At 29.5% G+C, this 23,813-nt stretch overlaps 1 protein-coding gene across 1 annotated transcript in view; it reads right to left on the bottom strand.

Moving 5' to 3' along the window:
- Positions 1-23,813, bottom strand: part of LOC116775420 (uncharacterized) — a 46,066-nt gene that overhangs the window by 16,364 nt on the left and 5,889 nt on the right. Inside the window, exon 2 of the mRNA XM_061524739.1 lies at positions 1,559-2,434. Within this exon, the coding sequence (XP_061380723.1) occupies positions 1,559-2,387 (829 nt within the window). The 5' untranslated portion in view covers positions 2,388-2,434. The remainder of the gene's footprint in view (positions 1-1,558; positions 2,435-23,813) is intronic.

The following is a 23,813-nucleotide window of genomic DNA, read 5'->3' as shown; positions in this document are numbered from 1 at the left end:
CAATCTGCGTGTGAAATGTTACGTTTTTTTGTTCCTAACTTGTATATACTATGTTTTATCGATGGTTATGTTCATCACTAATAGACAAGATCTGGTTTCGGATCTACGTTTCCCGGAATATCGAATAGTATTCGGTTTCCAGGTCAAGCTAAACCACTCCATAAATTATACTGATTTTAGTTATGTATATAAAAATTATTTAGTCGGAATAAATATTTGAACTTTGACAATTTTGTCCAAAGAAGTATTTAATAGAGTTTAAAAATATCTCTCTCAGGTGTTCTTCCTTATCTATTTGATCAATTTTATTATTACTATTTATGATATTAGTATAAATCATTTTGTTGGTTGTTCTTTATAATCTTTTGTATACATTGGGAGTCTGATTTTGATTCTTTCTATATTTAAAAATTGTAAACCACAGATACAAATTAATTTATATCTTCTATAGTTGCGCAAACAACATTAATTAAACGACGTACTATTGTAAAATTTCGTCACAGTTGTATAGTTCTTTAGTTAGAATCTAACAGTGAAAACATAATCTCTCAAATACTTTGCTAAACATGTAAATATATACAAACACAGTAGAATAAACCCACAAGTTAATTTACTTGTAGCTCAGTCTGTTAAAAAGAATCTTGCATTACACAATGTTTTCACATAGCAAATTACGAAAATCCACTTATTCCAGATTTTAAATTTTTATTTCCCTTCAAACTTATAAATATTTAATAATACTCATATTATGGAGGTGGGTGCTTATGAAAAATATTACCCGACGCGTACAGAACCAGCTCAATACTCAGACAGATAAAAGCAGTCGTTATCCGCACCGCGTTCATATTTTTACTGCCCCAGCTTTAAGTTTCATTTAATTTAATTAAGCTAATGCTATAATAATAAATATACAAACATAATACTTATTTTATATAAGTTATATATATATATATATTGAAATATTTTTGAGACATTTGTTACAAGACAGTGTTGTACAAACGACAAAGACACGTAAAACTTTGCTTCTTTAGTTGGAATATATCATCTACGTTCAACAAAAGTTTAAAAGAAAGATGCTCTGCATATATTTTAGTAATATCTGCGGGTAAAGGAGCCTATATTTCTCCATATGTATAATGCCTTAGTTATGTATTAGCCATTGTTGACTCGATATGCTATTACAGTCCATTGAACTCGTTCGTTCACTTGTGAAGCCATAAAATATTTATACACAGCCAAGAATACATTTAACTTAGTATCAATTTAAAAATAAAGTTCTTAAACTTGTATTAAAATTTCATAGCGAGAATAAAGAATGAATATCGAGTGACAATTATTTTGAAGTCAAAAAACCTTTTTATCAGCATCTTAGTAAAACGAGAAAAAATTTCAGTATAACGCCTTTGTTATTCACATTTGTTGTTCTAAAATTCTATCATATGGATTAGGTTGTCTTTTATGATGAACCCGTGATGGCTTTGCATGTTAATTAGGTAATATCATTAAAGTGTCAAGTGAGAGTAATTAATATGCTAAACCAATTATTAGTTTGACTCGCCTGGTAATTCCAAAAAGTTTGAAGTCCGGCGCTGTCGACCACGCATGGTGTTTTGAAAATTAAGAGGGCCAATATCTTCTACTGAATCACAATTTGATATTGTTGACTCTCTTGAACCGCGTCTGCTAGCCAAATAGGCTAGACCGCCTTTCATAGAACCTCTTCGCATTGGTGAACATGGTCTACTGATGCTCGTAGATCGAGTTTGAGGGGTGTCGTCAGTTAAATCAGTCAAATCCGAAGTAGACTTGCGGCAAATGCGGGAAGAAGTCTCCGTAGCTTCATCATCAGCGTCATTGACAATCGCTGAAGGCGTTCCTGGCATAGCATCCGTTGAATCATCAGTGTGACTCGATATTATACTCGGTGACGTCACCATTCGCGGTGAGCTTACTGTGGAAGTAGAGCTAAATAACTTCCTTGTTCGGTTCGGGGACACGTAACCCGGATTTGTGTGAATATGCACAGGGGGAGGCTTCGGGGATCTGGACTTTTCTCGCCGGCTGTGCTTCAGAGATGTGGTGTAATGAAGACCATGGTGGGGACGCTCGAAATTGCTTGGGCTGGTACGTGATGGTGATTCAGCAACTTGCGGAATGTGGAAATGCCGGGGACTGGCAGGACTATGGTGACCATGAGCAAGAGGACTCTTAGGTGGACCGTGCTTGTCGTAACTGCAACCTGACTGAGGTGTGTAATACCCCGAGGAGGAGGTACTTGAGGTTATTGAAGGACTCTTTTGTGGAAAAACAAAGTGCCGAGGACTTTTTGGTGTAAGTGGCTTTGGAGAAAGTGGGGGATACCCACTCGGGCTGTTCACCGCCATCATTAGTTTTCGCCTTCAGCGCCACGTTCGAAGATTCATCTCCCACTAACCTGAAAATAAAAAAAAAAATTGCTATGCGTGAAATTACTACATTCATATATTTTTTACCAAAAATATCTTTTTAGAACAGAATTACCTAATAATAACAATGTAATAGTCTTTAATTAATTTGATTATTGCTGTTTTTTCTGCTTTGTTATAAGCTATTTTAATATACCTGGTGTAGAAATTCTTTGGGAACTATAATTATAACGCTTTGTGGATACCAATAAAAATACTTTTAATTATCATTTGAACTACACTACACATTACCTGTTTCATGTTTTAGTTAGAAAGAACTGTTTGGTATTAACAGTTCTAAACTTTCTCGAATAACTTTTAGTGCAACACCTCTTAACATTCGTGTACAAAAAATAAAGAGCTGACTGAGTGTTTCTTCATTCACGTCTTTGTGTCCATCTTTATTTTAAACGTCTTTCTGAATTATTAAAAAAAAAATTAAGACTAAAATCTAAAATAATTATACTTTTGTATGCTCAGACATAATTCTTAAAAAATTATCACAGATGATTAAAGAAATGAATAAAAAGGCATTTCTTTTAGAAAGGCTTACTTTGTTTACATAATTTTTACCATAATTGTATTATTTGTAAATTCAGAAAATGTTTTAAATATTTACTTTCTATAAATAATGATTTAACAAGTTTGTACCATTTTTTCATGTGTTTTTGACCTCAACACTCTGTAATGATTAATTACATATTTCTTGATAAGAAAAAGGGAAGGGAAAGTAAAGCAATTAGTACAATCGTCTTGAAATTTAATATAAAATATACGTTTTAAATATAAAGCGATTTCATCACTCTCAGACATTTTGTAATAGCTGTGGTTATTTAAAAGTTACTCGGGATTGATGGGAAGCAGAAGTTACAATATCTATGGCTCCCTTGTGATTTTAAACAGACAAATTAAATTTGAAATGATATATAGGAAGGACAAATTAAGTAATTAGAAACAGATCTGTGAAAAAACATGGACGTCTAGTTTTGCCGTGAGTAATTATATTGTATGACTTTAGCTCATATTAAATATAAGGTTGATATTGAAGTCTGAATATTTTGTAGTTTATATCTTTTTGTGTTATAAAATTGTTCTACTTATAAAAGTAAATAAATATCAATACAGCAAGGATGCAAATATCTCGGCTGTTTGACGTTATATTGATTTGTGGTCTGGTAACTCAAATAGCAATACACTTCCATTGAAGATCAAAATTTATTTGTCACTATTTGGATAACAATACTCATAATATATAAGATATCTTATTAGATGAAAATATAAAACAATAGCAAGTGTGATTAAAATATCTGCCTATTTATAATAGGTATACATATTCGGATATATATACAACGGTGTTCAATGAAATATAGATCATATTATCAGCTACATTGAGTTTTCATTAGAATTTCCATTTCATGAGTATAACAATTGGAAATTAGTTTTCCTCCTAGAAGCGAATAAATGTAGGAATTGATTATGTTCCTTTTGATAGTGCTGAGGGTAGAGTACTTATACATTATTTATTTAAAATATTCTCACTTAAATTAGTGCACGGCAGCTGTATCACACTTTTATTTTAAGAGATTTCATAAAAATTTGTGCCTTAACTCAGACATGATATAAAATATTTATCATAACCAAAGAGCTCATAAAGTCAAATTTATAAATGTACAGACGTTTTAAAAAAACAAACATCTCTGAGCTTTCCCAATTTTAACTTATTAGAAATTGTTTTTACGTTTTCTATTTACAATAATCTCATTTGAATTTCAGAAACACGAAGGAGATCTTCCTATAAATCCAAAGTAACAAATAAATGGTTACAGATCCACTAATTACATTAATTAGTTTCCTTAATACTATATTATCATTTTCTTATTATCTAAAAAGAAAAAGAGAAAAATGAGATATTTATATAAACAGTGCTAAAATAGAGAGTAAGTTAAAAATGTTTTCAAAAATTCCAAAGATTTATTAATATATGTAGGTTTTCACTAAAGTTGTAGATATCTTCTCGCTATTTGAATTTGGCTATACATTCCCACTTGATATACTCGGTTGATTTAAAATAAATAGAGGATCACTTAGGAATTTTTTTCTGTCTTTAAATAAATAAAATTATCAATTGAAATTAGTATATACTAGTACCCGTTTAAAATTGTTTCCTTATATATACATATAATCTAAATAATATTAAAATATCCACGATTTTGGTAAGAAATAAAATTTCAAATTAAATTTCATTTATAAAAAAAATACTTTTATTAAAACTAAAATCATTGAAATTTTCATAATTTCACGTATGCCCGTGACAACGGCTTCTGTAAAGTAATCGAAAGGATAGAAAAAAATATAAATTAATTAATAAAATAACATAGCCATATCCGAGAAATTCAGTTCAATTTTATATGAGTCCCCGCAAAAATCTTAGAATTAACCTTAAAGAAGAAGTAGATAAAAAATAACAAATAGATTTGAACAGTAATGCCTGCAATTCCAATTTAACTATAAAGTTTCGCTAAATTAAAATTTACAATTTCGTTTATGACAAACAAATGGTAAATCGAAATTGAGCAAAAAGGATTCAGTCGTGAAATGTATTATGCAAACAAAGGACTTATTGAATACAACAAACGGCTCCTTTGTAGCTTTGTTATTGACGTCAAAACCTTTGTCGGGACTTTTATCAAACAGTTATTAATTTATTCAAAAGGAATACGCGTCACTTCAATACGGATCATTAACTTTAATTAATATAAAATAAAATACGCTTATGAAAATAAAAATTATCATTGGGTTTTTATCCAATCGACTTAATGACATTGGATAGTTGTTTCAATGACAAAAATAATTATAAAAAATTTAATAATTATAGTTTAAAATTATCTTACTTTATACCGTTTGATGACCTTTTTAACCCCTCCTCATTAAGGATAAATAGAAATCTCACAACACGTGTCATATTATCCCAGTCAAGATAATTAATTTTTATATTATTCTTCTTAAAATTTTTAACCACCAATAACGGACGAAACTCGTAAAACCGCGCTCTTAACTAACATTACCTATGTGTCCTTTTTAATTCATGTTCAATATTAATAATAAAAATATACGAAAGGCATGGAATTCATGTTAATGGATGCAAATTAAACAACAAGTTTTAGAATTCTTGTAATTAAGTAGATAATTCAGACATTACATTTAATATAGGATGCAGGCATTTGAAACACATTCCGCTTATTTTGATGAAAATTTTCATACAAATCTTTCACCATATTTTTTATATTCGAATAAAATAAGAAATTTATGTCAAGTAAGTGGTTTGTTAGCGATTGTCTATTTAAATTTTTGCAAGTCTTTTTTAATCTGTTAACGAAAATTTAGTATAACACTTTGTTCTTGTACCACAAATTTCCTTTTTTGTCATTTCAACAGAACCTCAGCGAAGAAACTCGAATCCATGAATTACTGCAGCTCAATTATTTCCTCCGGTATCGCATTGAGGAAGTTTATTTTCATAATAACTTTAATGAAGTAGATTCTAAGTTTTCCTTGATAAAAATATGTATTAATTATCAACAGAAGTATTAAACACTGTAAAGTTAAGATATTGACACTCAATAATAAAAAAATGGCAATTTTTTTTACAACAAAGTAATAAACGCTGTACAAAATTTTATATTCAGTATATAGTCTGTGAGTTTTAATATTATTTTATATAACTTCAACAAATTACAGTTTTATTTGTAAAAATTATGACTTTAGACAATAAGGTATCTGATTTATAACTATTTTCAAGTTTAGATTAGTGAGTTCAGATGACGCCTTAGACACTTTATAAGGCCGATTATTTTTTATTTAACTAAACTAAACGAGCAATTTGAAGTGTCGAGTGATTTAGAAGTTTTATAGAAACTATAAATTTCATTACAATTAACGTTTTGCGTCTTTGGTAGAACATTCAAAAGAGATTTCGTCTTGTTTAACATTCCATTAGTTATGTAAGTTAGTATATTTCGTATATTAGGTACGGCAGACCAATTGAAAATAATATTTTATCCCTTAATATTTACCTATTTCTTTCTGTAAATAACAACATAAATCTCATTGGCCATAAACAAGATATTAATAAATAGATCTGGCACATTGTAAAATATATTGTATAAAATAAAATGATACGTACTGATTGTGTACCATTTTAAATGGAGAATTTATTTCACTTGATAAGACAATAAAACCTTTGTTGCTCTTTAAAAAAAGCTAGATTTTTTTCGAGTCATTACTTCACAAAAACTTCCCGTTCTCCGAAATCTTGTTTACTTAATTAATTAAAGATAAAAAAGTACACGAATAAAAAAATACAAAATCTAATTTAACACTGAACTTTCAAAAAATATTTCACTGATAACTTTTGCTTACAAAACCGAAGAGACAAGAACGCTCAAGTAAAAAAGGTAAATGTTTGAAATAAAATAAATTTCAATAGCAATCAAACACAGCTACTAAAACATAAATTTAAAAAAAGTTAATACATTTTTCCCAGTCCATTAATGAATTATGTGTTTCATAATTTTTCGTAGCACTTTATTTAAAAGGAGAATAAAATCTTTGAAATAAGCAACGAACTGCTTCGTATATCGAATAAGTAATATAGTGTACGATTTCAATAGACTCCCACTTCGTAGGTATTGAAAAATACTACAGAGCGCACCAACAATAGTCCTTAAGATTTCTCTACACCTATTGGTTAAAGTTCTGTCTCAAAGACTATAATTTTCTAGTCAACAACTGAAAGACAACGCTACACCAATAAAGTTTTTTTCGAAGTTGCCAATAATAATTGCTCCTCAACCAAACCCAGCGGGTACTGGATAGACCCAAATTTACTTCGATCGTTTTTCGTACAAGGATATTACACTTTTGCAAAATGTACTACCTCGGATAGCTTCCATTAAATCATCTGTCTAATGTAGAATGTTTTTTTTTGTTTCGACTTGACTGTAGCTGTTAGCCCTAATGGCTTTGACAGCCTCCCCGGGAGGGGGGTACAATGGTGTCCCAGCCGCATCAGTATTTGTACTCTGTGACTCGGCATAGCATGGTAGTTTAAAGAAAAACAGTACCTAAAATATTCAAATTCTATATTTCATTTATCCATTAATTTCGTAAGCAAAGATAAGTAAACCTTCGTGTCTGAAATAGACCAAGTCATTTAAAAAAAATACAAATCAAATACATATTACAAATAAAATACATCTTATCGCTGGTAATATTAAGTTTGCAAACTTATTATTGGTTTTTAGTTCGATTCCATCTCAAAGAAAAAAATACATTGATGAGATTGTATCAAAATTAACTTTTACTTTACCTTATTCTGCTTTTATAAAAAACGAAGCAATGGTAGGTCCGGCGTAACAGAAAAATAACTTGTTATATCCCGGCTTTTTTAAATACACTCCTGATAGTTGTTGCCCGTCATTCTGCCTGATGGTAGGTGGAAATGAAGACGTAGATGGTGAAAGCATTATTCCAGTAACTAAAGTAAATTATAAGTAGTGGTTAACTATTTTAATCCTATGTTGTCCGATGATAAAATTGTCACTTACATTCATCAGACACCCTAAAGATGAATCCTATAGGTTACCAAGGTGCTGGATACTCTACTGGTTTGCACAAGGCTGACTACATTGGTTTGAGCAAATAAATTCGTTTAAAAGCCAAGCAGTAAGAATACATTTAGCAATACCTACTGGAACGTGACAGCAGTATTCCACAAAATAATAGTCCTAGTGTGAATATTTTTTCAAGACACCGAGTTTCCTTACTATATATTCCTTCATATTAAACGCTATGTTGCGTTATATTTATTACTGTAGTTGCGTTATGTATGTCATCACTTATCTAAAGTGTTATAACCCGGCAGGACATCTAATAAATTAATTTGCAACTCGTAACACGTACTCGTAGGTTGACAGTCGGCAAAATAGATATAAATACAATTTCATAGAAAAAAAAAAATTTAATAATAATGTTAATGCTGTTAAATAATATTCCTTGTACATTCCTAAAACTTGTATCTGATTAATTTAGCGTGCGTTTAATTACCATTGCCTATAACAAGCATTGAAATATAAAATTATAAAAACATGTTATGTATTCATTTAGGAATATAGATAATGATGACCCGTTGAAATATCACGATGAACTCATTTTTTGATCGAATATAAATCTAAAGATTTGAGAAAATCTGCTGTGAAATTAAATTTACAGTAACCTATAAAATAATCATGAATACAGGTCTATTAGGATTATTAAAAAATTTCTTTGTTTCGTAATTTTAAAAATTACAATCCGAAGCTATTCCAGGCAACAATAGCAGAAAATCCGACAGAAGGTAGCGATTTTTAAAATAATTAAAAAAGTGCGAATATCTCGAAAAACGTGATATTTTTACTGAGGTCAAATTGTGATTTTCTGATAGATCTCAAGCTCATATAACTCCTGTGTCATTGGGACGTGGTCATTTTGGGACATCCTGTATATAGGGATCTAGCAAAACACATGCGTCTAACAAATCTATTCTAATCGAGTTAAATAAAAAAGTTTTTAAGATGTGGTGTCGTAATAATACACGAAAAACATATTGTTTACCGTATTTTATAACGCAGTTAGAGGACATATCCACTGACAACACCAAGACGATTCAATTGCCAATAAATATAACAACTAGCTTCTCATAAAACATAATTGAATGGAAAAATATCGGCGTCTTTTGTTCATCGTCTTCATGAATTCATATGTTTAGTTGATAAATTAATTAATAATGTCTTTTAATTCATTAAATTTGTATTATCTGCAGAGAAATATATTCATTATACACGTACTAATATATTTAAAATATATATCGATATTAATGTTTGGAACTCTACACTCGTTTGAGATAATGTACTCGTAAGTATTCGAAATTATTAGAGTTTAAAACTTTTACTATTTATTTTAAAATTTTACATATCAATTCATGTTTTATTGACTTAAATTCGTAACATTAAACATGATTTGAAATGAATGTGGATAAACCCAATTAATATGAATACGTGTGGAGTGATGTCATTTCATACAACGTAAAAAAAATAGGGGGTAATTAATACATACTTCGCCAGTTTATCATTCTGAATATTCTCACTTTATTTAATTTATTAAGTATAGCTAAGAATACGTTGACTTAAAATAACGCGAACAATATCACCTAATATATCACGAGTTACTAAGTTAAATAATGAAATAGTGACTAGAAGTAAACGAAACTCCGTTATGGTAGATCTGTTTAAACAATAAAGTGGTTTAGTTAAAGCTCAATAAAAGTTTAATCTCTAATAATTTTAATTGAATTAATTCTGTTTTTATGTAAAACGTTATATGAAGGTGAAATCCTAATGAAACACCCTCGCCAGCTGAGCTTACAAATCAATCCGCATTTATTTTTATTAGCGAAACAATAAAATACTCTAATTACGATGAATTGTAAACACAAATAGACGTATCGTTAAGTCCTATTTGAAGTATCGGAAAAACACAATAAAATACTAGCATTGAATCTTTGTTTGTATCCCATTGTGCACGTTTATTAAGAAGTAGGTTAACTGCCTTTAATTTTCTTGTTTCATGAAAATGGTTTCTGGTCAACGACCTTCAGAGACGAAATAAATGTTTTATATTAATGACTACTGACGAATTTTTGATAACAATCGTATAAAATACTTTTTAATATTTATTATAAATGACTTGGTTATAGTAATTTGTTGTAGTAGATGAAGATATTGTAATATGTACTATATAATTAAAATAGATTTTTGATAATATAATTGCATATCAACAGAAAATTTATAGGTGGTAGAGCCTAGCTCAACCATGGGCTGGCTCTATCGGGGAAATACCACCCTCTCACAGAAGATCAGCGTGAAGTAGACATAAATGACAGGGTTTCGTTCGATGAGTGAGAGAGCCGGTTGCCCTTTCCCTGTTCCCACCCTTTCCTGTCATTTCCTTATTCCCACCCCTCCCTTTTCTTGTATGTCGCGGATGTCCATGGGCGACGGTGACTACTGCCCATCTAGTAGGCCGTCTGCTTGTTTGCCAACTTTTACATAAAAAAAATCAGTTCAAATGATTGATAATGGATGCCATACATCAACACTTGTTCGGCAATTATAATAAAAAGTTATTAGTATTATTTTATTCGCATCATAGGGAAACCAACTGTAATAAGTCTATCCAATACAACCTAACCAATACAATTTGTCAATCTATCAATAGACATAAAGCTAGGCTCTATTACTTTACACATACATAAAGCTTCTTTAACAGTTAATGTACTTCACGTTCGAATTTAGATCGAGTTTATTTTCACTATATTTATTTACATGTGATATTATTTGCAATAACTGTAACTACCCTTCAAACACTATGATGTGAATATAGATGTAAAAATGGATGAATGTGTGCTAATTTTCTCCGTAACCATACAGAAAGAGACATCAAATAAGTATAAATAGTTTTTGGCAAAACCATTACGTTATCATAGTGAGAAATTGCTTTCAGCATAAATAAATGTATTTGTAATAACTCACCAAGAATTTAGCAAACAAAACTGCAGATACGATCTAGTTTCGTGTAACAAAAATTTTGATGTAATGACAAAATTTTGCGACGTCCTTATTAAGTTACCTGACACCCTAACGGAATCAATTTCCGTTATTTTTAAAAGCGTAATAAGAAAACGTTTGAGGGCATATTCCTCGTTCATTACGTTTGATGTAAATAATAAATGTTTTGGATAATCTGACAAAAAAAAAAGTGTACAACGAATCTAAGATCCACTTTCTTTGGGCAGTTTTGGAGTTATGATGGAAACGTTAAATCAGAATAGTGTCTATTATCGTCAATATTCTGTTTTCAAACCTATATATCTTTTAGGAGATCGAAAAAAATGCACAACATTTATTCTTAAGTACCAATGATTTAGTTTCTAGAGAATATGCACTGTATGGTGATAATAGACCATGTAAACCAGTTTTAAAGGCACGTTTATATAATATTTTGCTTTATAGTTGCATAAGATTTTCCATAACCCTAAGTTTTTTGGTATTGGCGTTTACGTAAAGAAGAATACAATTTAAAAATCCATATCCCTAGAAGTTCTACATAGTTTTTAATTTCGCGGCCTTCCATTTATTTTCTCACTTGAGATTTATTTTTTAATTTCCGTGTTATACCTAAAGTTAAAGCAAGGTTTTAAAATTTCGTTCATGTTTTTATTACAAATTTTAATTGCTATATTATTGTTTGAAAAAGTTTCTGAACATTGGTTTAAAAATTATCTTTACTAAAACGAGATAACTGAATTGAGATATTAATAGCACTAAAAAAATCACTAAAATATTTGACATCAAATCAGAGGTACCAGCGACCCATAGTAAAATTATATTCATTATATTATCTTAACTGTATTAAAAATTTTAGGCAACAGCTATTAAGGCAAAAGGGCGTATCCTTCCAATTATATTAGGTAAATTGAAAGCATTTTCATAAAATGTTTAATGTTGTAAGGAACAGTAATATTCGACTTTATTAGAAAACTTACTCGTTGCCGTAATTTGGAAGGAAATGAGGGACATTTTTTTATATTATTCTTAAGCAACTTTAGCAATAAATAGTTTGACATTTGAACTCCGACCTCTTTAATATATTTTCATGTTTGCTCTATAGAAACTCTGTTTGGTGTTATATATTTTTATTAACAGGTGTATTTATAATTAAATAAGCTTAATATTATAAAAGTATTCAATAAAGAATAAGCATATTGCGATCTTAAATTAAAATTACCGAGTGAATAAGATAAAAGCCCCCATCGCAACACCCATCGCAATTTCGCTGAAATAATTTGTCACAGGTCAATTTTCAAGGGACGATATTTAATCTTATTTGAATGTCGTTAAGGGCACAAATTATTTATAATCACGTGGGTTCGTTGAAAAGTTCGTGACCTTGACGAGAAAACGAAGTACATGCCATAGAAAATGTTTCTATTCCCCAGTTTAACTTCAACTAGCTCGCGAAATTGTAACCTGGTTGAGAAAGCTTCTATTCTAGACTTAAAAATATATTCTTGAAGTTCTGCAAAATACTCCTTATTTATAAAAATTACTGGCCACAAAATAATTTTTTAAATTAGAAATGATACGAAAGTCTGAAAATACAAAATCAGGTTAAAACGGGAATTAGGAATTGTAATTATTTTCGAGACTCTTGTAAATAATCGCATTATTCTATCGAATATTTTTTTTAGTTTTTCGTTAATTCTGGACCTTATACATAAATTTCTTGATGCAATCATCGAATTTGAAAGTAATTTAAGGGAAGTTAAAATGAAACTAATATTTTCGTCTCATCATCATCTCGTCTGCCCGTGATCACGGTTGCTACAAAGTAACCGAGACATCGGGAGTGTGTAGTTTTTTAAAACAATAATAATAATAATAATCCGAAAATATCAGTTTCATTTAAATGAATACTCGCGAAAGGCTTAGATCTCTCATTAAGGGAAGCTTATTGTTTAAGCATTTTTTTAAATATGACTCAACGAGAATATTGAAAGTTGATGTTGTCATCTTGACAATCAGTAAAAATGTCTTCTATTTGTTGCGTCATGGTTCAATATATTTTGAATAACTAAAACTGTTGCTTGGATCTCAGCTGAGCAATTAACCCACGTTTTGTCTACAATAACACAGCTGTTACAGTGAGTTGCAAACATTTTGAAAAGAGCCAGAAGATAATTTTTTTGCTCGACTGAATTCTAGAGTTTAAAGATTCACTTAAACATATATAAGGAAAACCAAGTTGATTTATTATATTCAATTAAGAACTTGTGAACTTCATAATTTTACTACCTATTCATAAATTAATAAGTGAATTTTACTGAAATCAAACGAATTAATTTCTAAGAATCACTACGGCAAACCTAAGTTTGTAATAACGTCAAAGTTACAAGTACAGGAAACTGTTTAGCATAGACTATTTACTAATGAAATGAATTTCTAACTTCACAGAAGTAATCAAAAGTCTTCCTTCCGACTTTCTGTTGTATTGGTTTACTTAACGTTATTAGATAAAAACTTGAAAAACTAATTTGAAATTAAAAAAAAAAAAAAACTTTTTAACTTTCTACTAAATTAAAAATATATTTTTTACAACCTAAGTAAATCTGGAATTATAAATTCAAATTTTAAGTTTGAACTGGTGAATAAATTTGAGCACTCGTGGTGATTAATGCTCTCATCTTCTCCATGAAAGAAAAAGCCTTTGCTCAGGAGTGGCACCAATGGGCTGATGATGACGATTTTTGTTATGTTCAAACTCTTTTATAAATCAACTATAAACCGTTCCGTGATATGGACACCTGAATTATCTATTTTGGTTTATTGAACCTTATAATCTGTTTCTACAGAGTGAGCAATTACAAGTAAATAATTCATAAAATCAATATAATAGTAAAATTCAAAAAGTTAGAGAAAAAAATGTTCTTATGGTCACTTATATATCAATTTCTTCTTATAGTATTTTCGGACTTATATATATCATTGACGTTTTGTGGCTGACATTTTCGTCTCCTGATTATATTTCCTTCCAAAATAATTGAAACGTATCTATCAATGGCTTAAAATCAAAACCAATTTCAATTATCGTGAAAATATTTACATAAGGATATTTACTCGTATGTAAATAAATTGATTTAACCTTTAATTTATGTCAGTCGCGTTTAATGTACTATAAAATGAAGGGTTAAATATTCAGAATGGTTTTCGATTACGTAATGAATTATATAGACATTGTCACGGCTCCATAATTCATATTACGGCTTTACAAGAGTCCATTAAGAGTTCACTCGAGGTATGGGGGGAACGCTGGCCTCGATATTGGAAAAAACATGTGACTTATTTCGTGATTTTGTATTAAAAAAGTCACAAATTTTCAAGTGTATTCGATTTACGGCTTAAAATAATAGTTATATATCCGCATTAAACCTTTGCGAATTAAATATTATGTCATCTAAATATAGCCTGAATTAATATTATTCTATGGTATAAAATAAAAGCACGTGTAGATATTCCGTCCGTAGCTTCGTAAATCAATACATTTATCAGATAATATCAGAAGAGATATTGTAATCTGTGACTCGCATCGCAATAAATCCAATTACTTAATACACCAGACATAATAAAATTTACAACGATATTAGAAATATTGGGATCGCATTAGCTTTATTAAATATAAGAGTGGTTTTTTTATTTGATCACTCGACATTTAATTATCTTGAACTATGTGCAGATCGCATATATAAGCGTACATTAAAGTCTCTTATTTAAATGTTCTTAAAATTCACTACATTAATATTTAAAATAGAATCATGAAACTAAATTCAATTCCATTGTCCTCGTGATTATGGCTAGGCGTAAATTCAGACTGTTGGAATTCAGAAAATAAAAGATAGGAATATTCGAAGCTGAATAAAAAAAGCGAAGCTTTCTCATTATGAAAACTTTAAAGATATATATCATATAGAGCATGAGTGTCAGGGTGTAAAATTTAGCCAAGCCATATCCGAAATGAAGTCCGTTGTCTACAAATAAACCTAAATCTTTTATATTTTCTATATATAATATTATCTATACTTAGATAATAGTCTATATAATAGTCTATATTTTTATCAGCGCACATGTAGTCCCAACTCACATAAACATTTAAAGAGTAAACAGCGAGATTTAGAACTGAAATCGGACACAATCACAAATCTGATATTACTTTAAGTATTTTGTAAGTTAATAAAAATTACATTTAATATACTAATTGGATTATGAAGACTTTTCATCAGTCATAAATGCAGGATGATCGTTCGTTAGCGATGCACTTCAATGTTTCTTAAACAAAATAATCACAAACGTTAGTGAAATTCATAAATAAATATTTTCTAGGCTCTTAAATAAGTTAAGAAAACGTTACAAGCTACATGTCGATATTATTTTAAAATATCTTAAAATGATCGTTGACTTTTCAAGTTTAAATTGCTGTGTAATTAATGTATATCGCATGTATTCTTATATTGTAAATTTTGATCGTGATCAAAAATAATACAACAGCATCTATATTTAAGTATCATCTTTATTCTCACAAGTTTTAAGATTTTAAAAATTCTTTCCGTTTTTCAAGACCGTAAAAATTACCTTACTTCAACATCCGTCTATTCTGATTTTATTAACGTTATTTTTACCTTAAACAAATCCCTAGAATGATTATAAATATGGATACAATTAGAACTATATACGAAGATGGCAGCCATTATATATAGTTGTTACATTTGAGGTAGAACATCTCCTCAAGTACACAATAAAATAAGAGATATGCTTCAACGAAATAAGTAATATTTCCGAATAACATACACTTAACAAGAAGTTATCGATAAATTATTGTTATTGGGCTACGAAAATTGTAATCATAGTGTAAAATCAACAGAAGACTATCTAAAACTATACCACTGTACATTATTATTTCGATATGTGTACATACGACACAAACACGATCAGGCGGATGATAGATACATGTCGAGAACTGAGCACTATGTTTATATAATTATTGCTCAAAACCCAATAATCCAGTAGAGCACTTGAACGAATGACTGATATTATAAAAGGTTGCACGGTCAGCTGTTGTGAGTTATTGGCGTTACCCCATTGTTCTTTTTACCTCAAATCTGCAGCCGGTTGTAATACGACATGCAATAGATGAACGAAAAAATAGAAGCGATGTAACAACATTTTTATTTTCATAGACCGCTACATTTTAACAATCTACTTTATGTAAAATAAATCAATATATATCGTTGGGCGATTGTTTACGTAAATTGTCTGTTTTCAATCAGTACCATCTAAAATTATTTTTATAGTTCGCTGATAGCAATGACATTGGCGGTAACAAGGTTCGAAAACGTAAAATATTTTTTTCTTTTTATATAACAAAGAAAATATGTTATGGATGTATGTATATACTTAATTATTTTTTTACATAAGCAGGCATAATTGGTGTAAGCCGTATTTTTTTTTTGTGAATTACAATGAACTAATGCAAGATACATTAAAAAAAGTTTTGTCGTTTTGTGTATGCGAATATTTTCTATATATATAAGGATTCACGAAATAAAAACCCTAATAAGGCTCAATCATATTCAAAGATTTTTTCATGAAACGAGTTCAGATAAAAATAATAGCATGGAACCTTCAAAATCACTAGAACCACTACAAATAAAGTAACATTATATACGCAACACTTTTCGAAGCGAAATAGAAAACAATCAACACCAAAATGAAAAGGTTTTCATTTTCATGTCATAGTAATGATTATTATGTTACAATCTCAAATATGTTCATTGCAAAATACTACGTAGTACAATAGGAATTGAATCCAAATTACAATATCATCGGAAATACGAACCGACAGTCGAACAATTCATTGTTTCTCGTATAAGAACATCAAATTCGTTCTCATAAAAAATACGTTACAAAGATACCGTTCAATAGCAACCGTATTACGAATTCGTTACAAACCATTACGTTCCTAAGAATGGCGTTATTCTTATATTTTTTTATAACACGCAATAAAGCAATCGAGGATTTACAGTAAGGGGTGATTTCTGAAATGGGCTGAATTAATTTGCCCGTCGAGAAAACGTTCGGTGCGTCCACGGGGAATTTCTTTTTGGGTTTTTGTAAAACACATAAATCAAAAACCAAAAGATAAAACGAACCATAGAAACAGCAACATGTAAAAAGTTATTTCATTCGGAGTGAACGTGGTTGAACATAAATTTATAAAAAAAATTAATTCTATAAATTTCAACAAATGATCCGTCACTGTCTTAAAATTATCGGTTTTGTGGAAGATTTACTTGAGTGTCATCAATCATGGCGACAATATCTTAATTTTCATTTATTTACTTCATTAATATAAATACTTTTGTACAAAATTATACGGCCTTCACTGATTATGTTTAAAGTATAGTATACATATAATATAGTAATTTACAAAAAAAAATTAGTATAAGTAGTGAATACATAGTACAAGATCATAGTTTCATCAACAGTCACTAGCCGCATGATCACAGTCTTGGAATTTTCATCAAATATATCCAAAAACTCCGAAGCCAGCGCACTCAATCCTGTCTCTGTACCGCTGAAAGAAGTTTCGGTACCCATATTTGTACTCAATTTTTTTCGTGTGAATTGTCTATGAGTCGCACGTTGATCGAGCCAAGCTGCAATTTCTCTAATTTTCAAACGGCAGTCTCTGAGAACCTCCTATTCGATAAGAGCAAACGTTTCGGGAGTTATAACTTCAGCAGGTCGACCGTCGTCGCTGATGTCTTTGACGGTTTCTCTCCCGACTCTCGTTATCCAATACCTGTTTTTTTTATATTAAGTACACCGTAAACGTACTTTTTAATGCAACACTTCATGTTCCGACACGTGACGTAGAACAAAAAGTTTATATCTTTTAACAATAGTGGAATTTTAATTCGGTCAAAGTTTACACGAACAACTGGATGTAGCTATTTTTTAAAATAATATGCATTAGAAGTGCATACCACTATTTTAAATAAACATAGCACACTACAATCACTATGACACACGAATATAATTCAGTCAAACCGTAAACTATCCCCGATGTATGTCACAATTCCTCCTATACTTCCCTATGTATACATATATACTCCTAGATGAAACATAAATGTCACACGTAATGACATTTCTATTCTACAATTGAACTTGAAATAATAATTTTATTATGCTAATATCTAGTAAAACTAACTGTATATTTATTTATTTATATCATACAAAAGTAATTAATGTCCATAGATGAGAACAGTAAACTAGAATTCGTTTTAGATTTGGAGATTGACATCAGATTAACTTTCTAGTCCTTGAAAATAGGCAATTGAGAATATGCATTTTTTTTAATTTCTTCATAAGTAAGTAAAATATCAAAGTGATATATATTTTCATTTATAATTTATAGATATGTATAATTTTATACTTTTTTAAATATATTTTTATCAGTGATTATTCATGTCACGTCAGTGTAGTAGGCATCCACAATATTTTTTTACGGTAGAACCTTTTTTTACTTTATTGCTAATGAGTTTTTCAGCCATAACAATTTTTATTGTTTTATTTAAATATTTGCTGGAAAACTACATTATCATTCCTATGATAGTTTTTTTTATAAATTGAGATCTCAGATATTATTTATTTATTAAAAGCAATGTATATGTTTTTGAACTAACAAATTAACTTTTAAAGTAAATGCGACCACTTATTTATTTTCATTGAGAGTATTATTCTATTCAGGCTGTTTTCTCGATATAAGGTAAAATGATTTCAGTTAAGTACACTAATCGCAGCTTTTAGGATAGTCGGTAAAATATATATGAACCATTCATAATACATTTATGATAAAAGAAAGAAGAAAGTATGTCAAATAATTACGTCAAAGATTTATTCATAACTATTAATATTATACGAAAAATTTAATTTATACAGAAAATATATATCACAAAATTTTAAGTCACCTGAAAATTTGAGTCTCAAAGCATTTTCAGAGCTCCAAACCCATTCAAATAACTTTAAATTAGTAACGATCCATTATAAACCTTAATTATATAGCACTATGAAACATTATCAGGTTAACATAGAATTACCTAAAGTATTTCCAACGAAGCACCCTCTAATGTTGACTTCTGTTCATATCGATTCAAAAGACAAATTAAACAATCTCTAGCTTTTAAACACAGAAAACTTTTATTCCTATGTTGAAATTTCATTTATCCTAATCCTTACATCGATCAATTTAATATCGGCTTTAATATTAAAGAGATATATAGATGACGTCATATTAAGCTGTTTATTTAATATGATTTAATTCAATAATATGGTTATTAGACGAGATTTACGCTTTCTTTACCTAGGTCCAAAGATTTTCATAAAGATTTTAGAGTTCCAATATTTTATATATGTAGCTAGGTCATTTTATAGGCTTCCTTAAATTATATAATGTATTGTTAAGTCTCCATGTGAAGGCTTTGTTGTATCCATCTATTAATAATTTCGCTTACGTGGTTTTTCTCTTAAGACGTGACAAATATCCATACTGGTTACGGATGTATAACAGTTTTAACATAAAAGACAAACAGACACCTACAATAAAATACAAACCATCCTATTAAAATAAGTAATAAAAATATATATTCTTAAGTTTTTGACTCAAAACTCACACTCATTTTTTGACTCAAAACTCACAGCAGAAATCACCATAGTGGTTATTAGTAGTTCATTATATGAGTATATTTTTTTGTAATAATGAGTTAACTGTATTATCAATAACCAGTGAATTAATCAAATTTCATTACTTTCAATATTTCGTTGATTTTTAAGCAATTTCCTCTTATCTAAAATTTCAAAAAAGATATTTTTTTGATCATTTTATTGTTAGCCCATGATAATTATTATTTTTAATTTATTCTGATGAAAAATGGAAAACAAAAAAATTGTGTAAAAAAAAAGTGTAAAACAATAGTTAATATTCTTAAGAATTATATTCGGTACCTTTTAGGCCCTTTTCTATAAAACCACGTTTTAAATTTCCGTGGTTAAACTGAAAGTTACTTTTTCAAACATAAATTTGATCAAAGCCCTGTCAAATGTCAACACAGAATAGCCGTCAGCTTACGAATGTACTGTTACGGCATACAAAAAGCTTTTGAAAAAAGCTTATAACAGTACTCCTACTTCAAAAGTCAAAAAAAAATGGTAAAATAAAATAGTATGTTGAAAAGGCTTCAACAGATAATTCCAGCATACGGTTACGGTTATGTCCAACCCATATACATATGTCTCGGTATACAAAAAATTCAAATTTCATTTCTTTATAAAAAAAAATATACCAGTATGTCTATTTTTTTTTTCATGCCTCTGATATTTCATCAAAACAGTTTTATTTACTCAGCCTCCAGTATTACTGCGTATATCCCCGAACTACATCTATTCAAATCAGACCGCTTTGTTCGTTCGATCTGTGAAAGCGTTTTGTTGAATTTGAATACGAATTTCTGACACGCTTAAGTAATGATTTTCCATAGTCATAGTCTCAATTTTCCTTGATTTATTATGTCTAATATATCGTCATATAGTCATTTAAATAATCAACGATGTTTTAAAAAAAAAGTGTATTTTTAATACATTACGTTCACTGTAATATTGGTTTAATTTTTATGGTCTATAATAGATATATTATTAAAATGAGTACGTTTTTCATTGCTACAACAAATAAATAAAATATCTTCTTAATTTGCCCATGACATATCAACACAACGGCTGAAAGCGCAACCCTTGTATGTCAATGAAAATAAAAAATCTAACTTTAGCCTTACCGTATTACATATTCATGATTCCTCGAACATTCTTCTAGAGAAAATTAGAAATTGTTTGTTCATTTATTTGATGGGAAACTAAGATTATTAAACTTGTTTAATGGAACGTTTCCATTCCATAATTCATATTTACTTTAAAATCAACTATGTTTTCTTAATTTTCTTATTTTTTTTTAAGTATTACAATAATAGGCCAAGTTTATTTAGTATATGAATTTTTTTAGTGTTACCAAAGTTCTAAGTGTATATGCGATCCTTAAGAAGGAGCCTATCGTTAATTAGTATTGTTAGCATTAGTGTTGTATATTCGTAATCTTTTAAAGATTATTGCTTAATTTCAACATATTTTTCCAAGAAATCGCTAAATATGTCCGAACGCCGCAAGTGTTTACGACAATTCGCTACAAATAGAATTATCCGGTATAACGTTGTTCGTACTCATGACCCTTTTATACCGAATAAAATAAAAAAACCCTCTCGACACATTTTCACTTAAAATGTAATCAGCTTAGAACTGTGTTCCACCCCACTCTCGATAGCAATCGAAACACATTATGCCCTACAAAGGCAAAATGTTACCCTGTATATAAAAATTAGAGGGTGAAATGATATAATCAATAATTTTAATTACATTATAGAAGTATTCTTTATGGTAAATTATAATTTAGCGGATAATTTACAAAATAAGCACGCCTCTGCTAATATCCATATTTTACAAATGGTAAGTTTATATTTAGGAGAACGTTCAGGAGTATTCGTTTTTTGGTGTTACTGCTGAGGATATCGCAAACCTTTCTATTGTTGAGGTTGACCTGAATTAGCTTCAACCTCAAATCTTCTTATAACCTCTTCTAATCATTGGCGAAGGATACATTCTCGACCAATGGGAAAAAGCCTCACTTGGAGTGTCACACACATATCAACGTATATTGAACTAGAAGCGACTGTCAGCGAAGGCACAGAGCATAGACTATCCTAACGCTCGTCTAAAAACACAAAATATTTAAACAACAACTGGTTAAGTTCATAGTTTCTTCGATAATCTGTATCATGGTCGCTTAGTTTGAAGTGCCTAATTGTATCCATTTCTGTACATGTTAGATCCATAAATATAAAATAACATTACATTAATAATAATAGGTCACAAGTAAGCGGATTTTATCTAGATGTCCCGGAACTTTCCTATATTATATGAGGATTGGCTCCTAAACTATAAAATACACAATAATGACAGGGCAATTTTACTAGTATTATTCTATTACTTACGCTTTATTTAGAAAGAAGATAGATATATCTCAGTCATAATAAATAACCTTTTAATTAATAAGACAAGGAACACATAAAGAAACAAAAAATCAATTTATGATATTTTACCTACAGCGATAACATTTACATGAAATAATTTTCTTGTAAAGATCCAAGCACGAATAAAGAAAATACAAAGTATAAAACCCAAAGAGCAAAATTATTTTAATGAATAATTATTAATAATACATGGCTCGGATTATGAGTAACTTTTTAAATTATTTTTCTATACCGTCCAATACGCAATAAAAAATTTTAAACTTTGAGATGTCCAGAGTCTACTAAGACGATTTATTCTCAACAAAAATACACCCACTTCTTCTATTAAGAACGATAATTGGAAGACTTCTCTCCAAACAGATTTGCTTTCCTTTACGGATATTACTTTTTTTATCGTTTTGAAGTTACGTACTTCTAGCATGGTCAAAATAAACTTCGTTGGAAACTTAATTTTTTGCTACCCTCAGAGTATACAAAGAATTTTGCCTGTATCCGTCCAAAATACCCAGAAAGAAACAATAATGTACATTTATTGGGAATGCAAAATTTCTACATTAAAATTATATTCTTTATTATAATCTTTTCACAGCGTAATCCAATAACTAGTATTAAATCCGTAACTAACGAACAATCATTAACATTTAACAAATATGTTAAATCACAACTTATGAATTATTTAAATTCAGTATCAAAATTTACTAACCATTCCACTGTACAGGCTTACATAAGGTAGGTCGTACATCAATTAATGGCATTAAGCTTTATTTGCAACCTTAATTTTAATCGATACATTTTATTAGGAGTAATTTTATTCGACCTTCGTATTGTGGTTGATTTAATTTCAAATCTATCAAAAAAGTCTTTAAGAATACAAAATACATTTTTGTAAATAGAATAGACATCAAACATTTTCTGCGCAGGTATGTACTTTGGCAGTGGCATAAGAGTGTAGGATTACACGTTTAAGTGCACAGCGGATTGAGGCGTTCTTTTTCCTCGTCAAGACCTATTAATGCAAAAATTCTTAGAAATGGTTTCTTATTTTCTTCCCGCTACGCAAAAATAATTTAGTTGGAAGGCATTTATTTTAAGTATAATGTAAAATATTAGCCTATCAATTTAAGGAACTAAACTTGGTAAACGCTGGCTCGACGTGTTAACAACACTAACGATAACACTTAAATATAATAGTTATTGGTTATTTAATATAATGAGTGAATCTTCTCCAAAAAACCCACAATTCTTTTCATACAAAAGACCTGTTTTTCTTTCCTAATTTATTGACACAATTGATAACTCAATTTTATAAATGACGGAAGTATCCGCATCGTCATTGACTGGACTATCAACTTGCTCGTTGACCTAAATAGTAAAAAAGTAGTTTTCATGGCATTTTATTATATACCGATATCTTAATATTCTTGCAGACTATAATTTAACTATACTAAATTATATAATAAAGCAAATGATTCTATACACACGTCAGTAATGTTACAAGCAGAAAATAATGTAAATAATTGCGACACAAG

Source organism: Danaus plexippus, chromosome 25 (assembly GCF_018135715.1).
Source record: "Danaus plexippus chromosome 25, MEX_DaPlex, whole genome shotgun sequence".
Lineage (NCBI taxonomy): Eukaryota > Metazoa > Arthropoda > Insecta > Lepidoptera > Nymphalidae > Danaus > Danaus plexippus.
The sequence above is the reverse complement of the archived record's forward strand: the minus strand, read 5'-3'. Positions and strand labels throughout refer to the sequence as shown.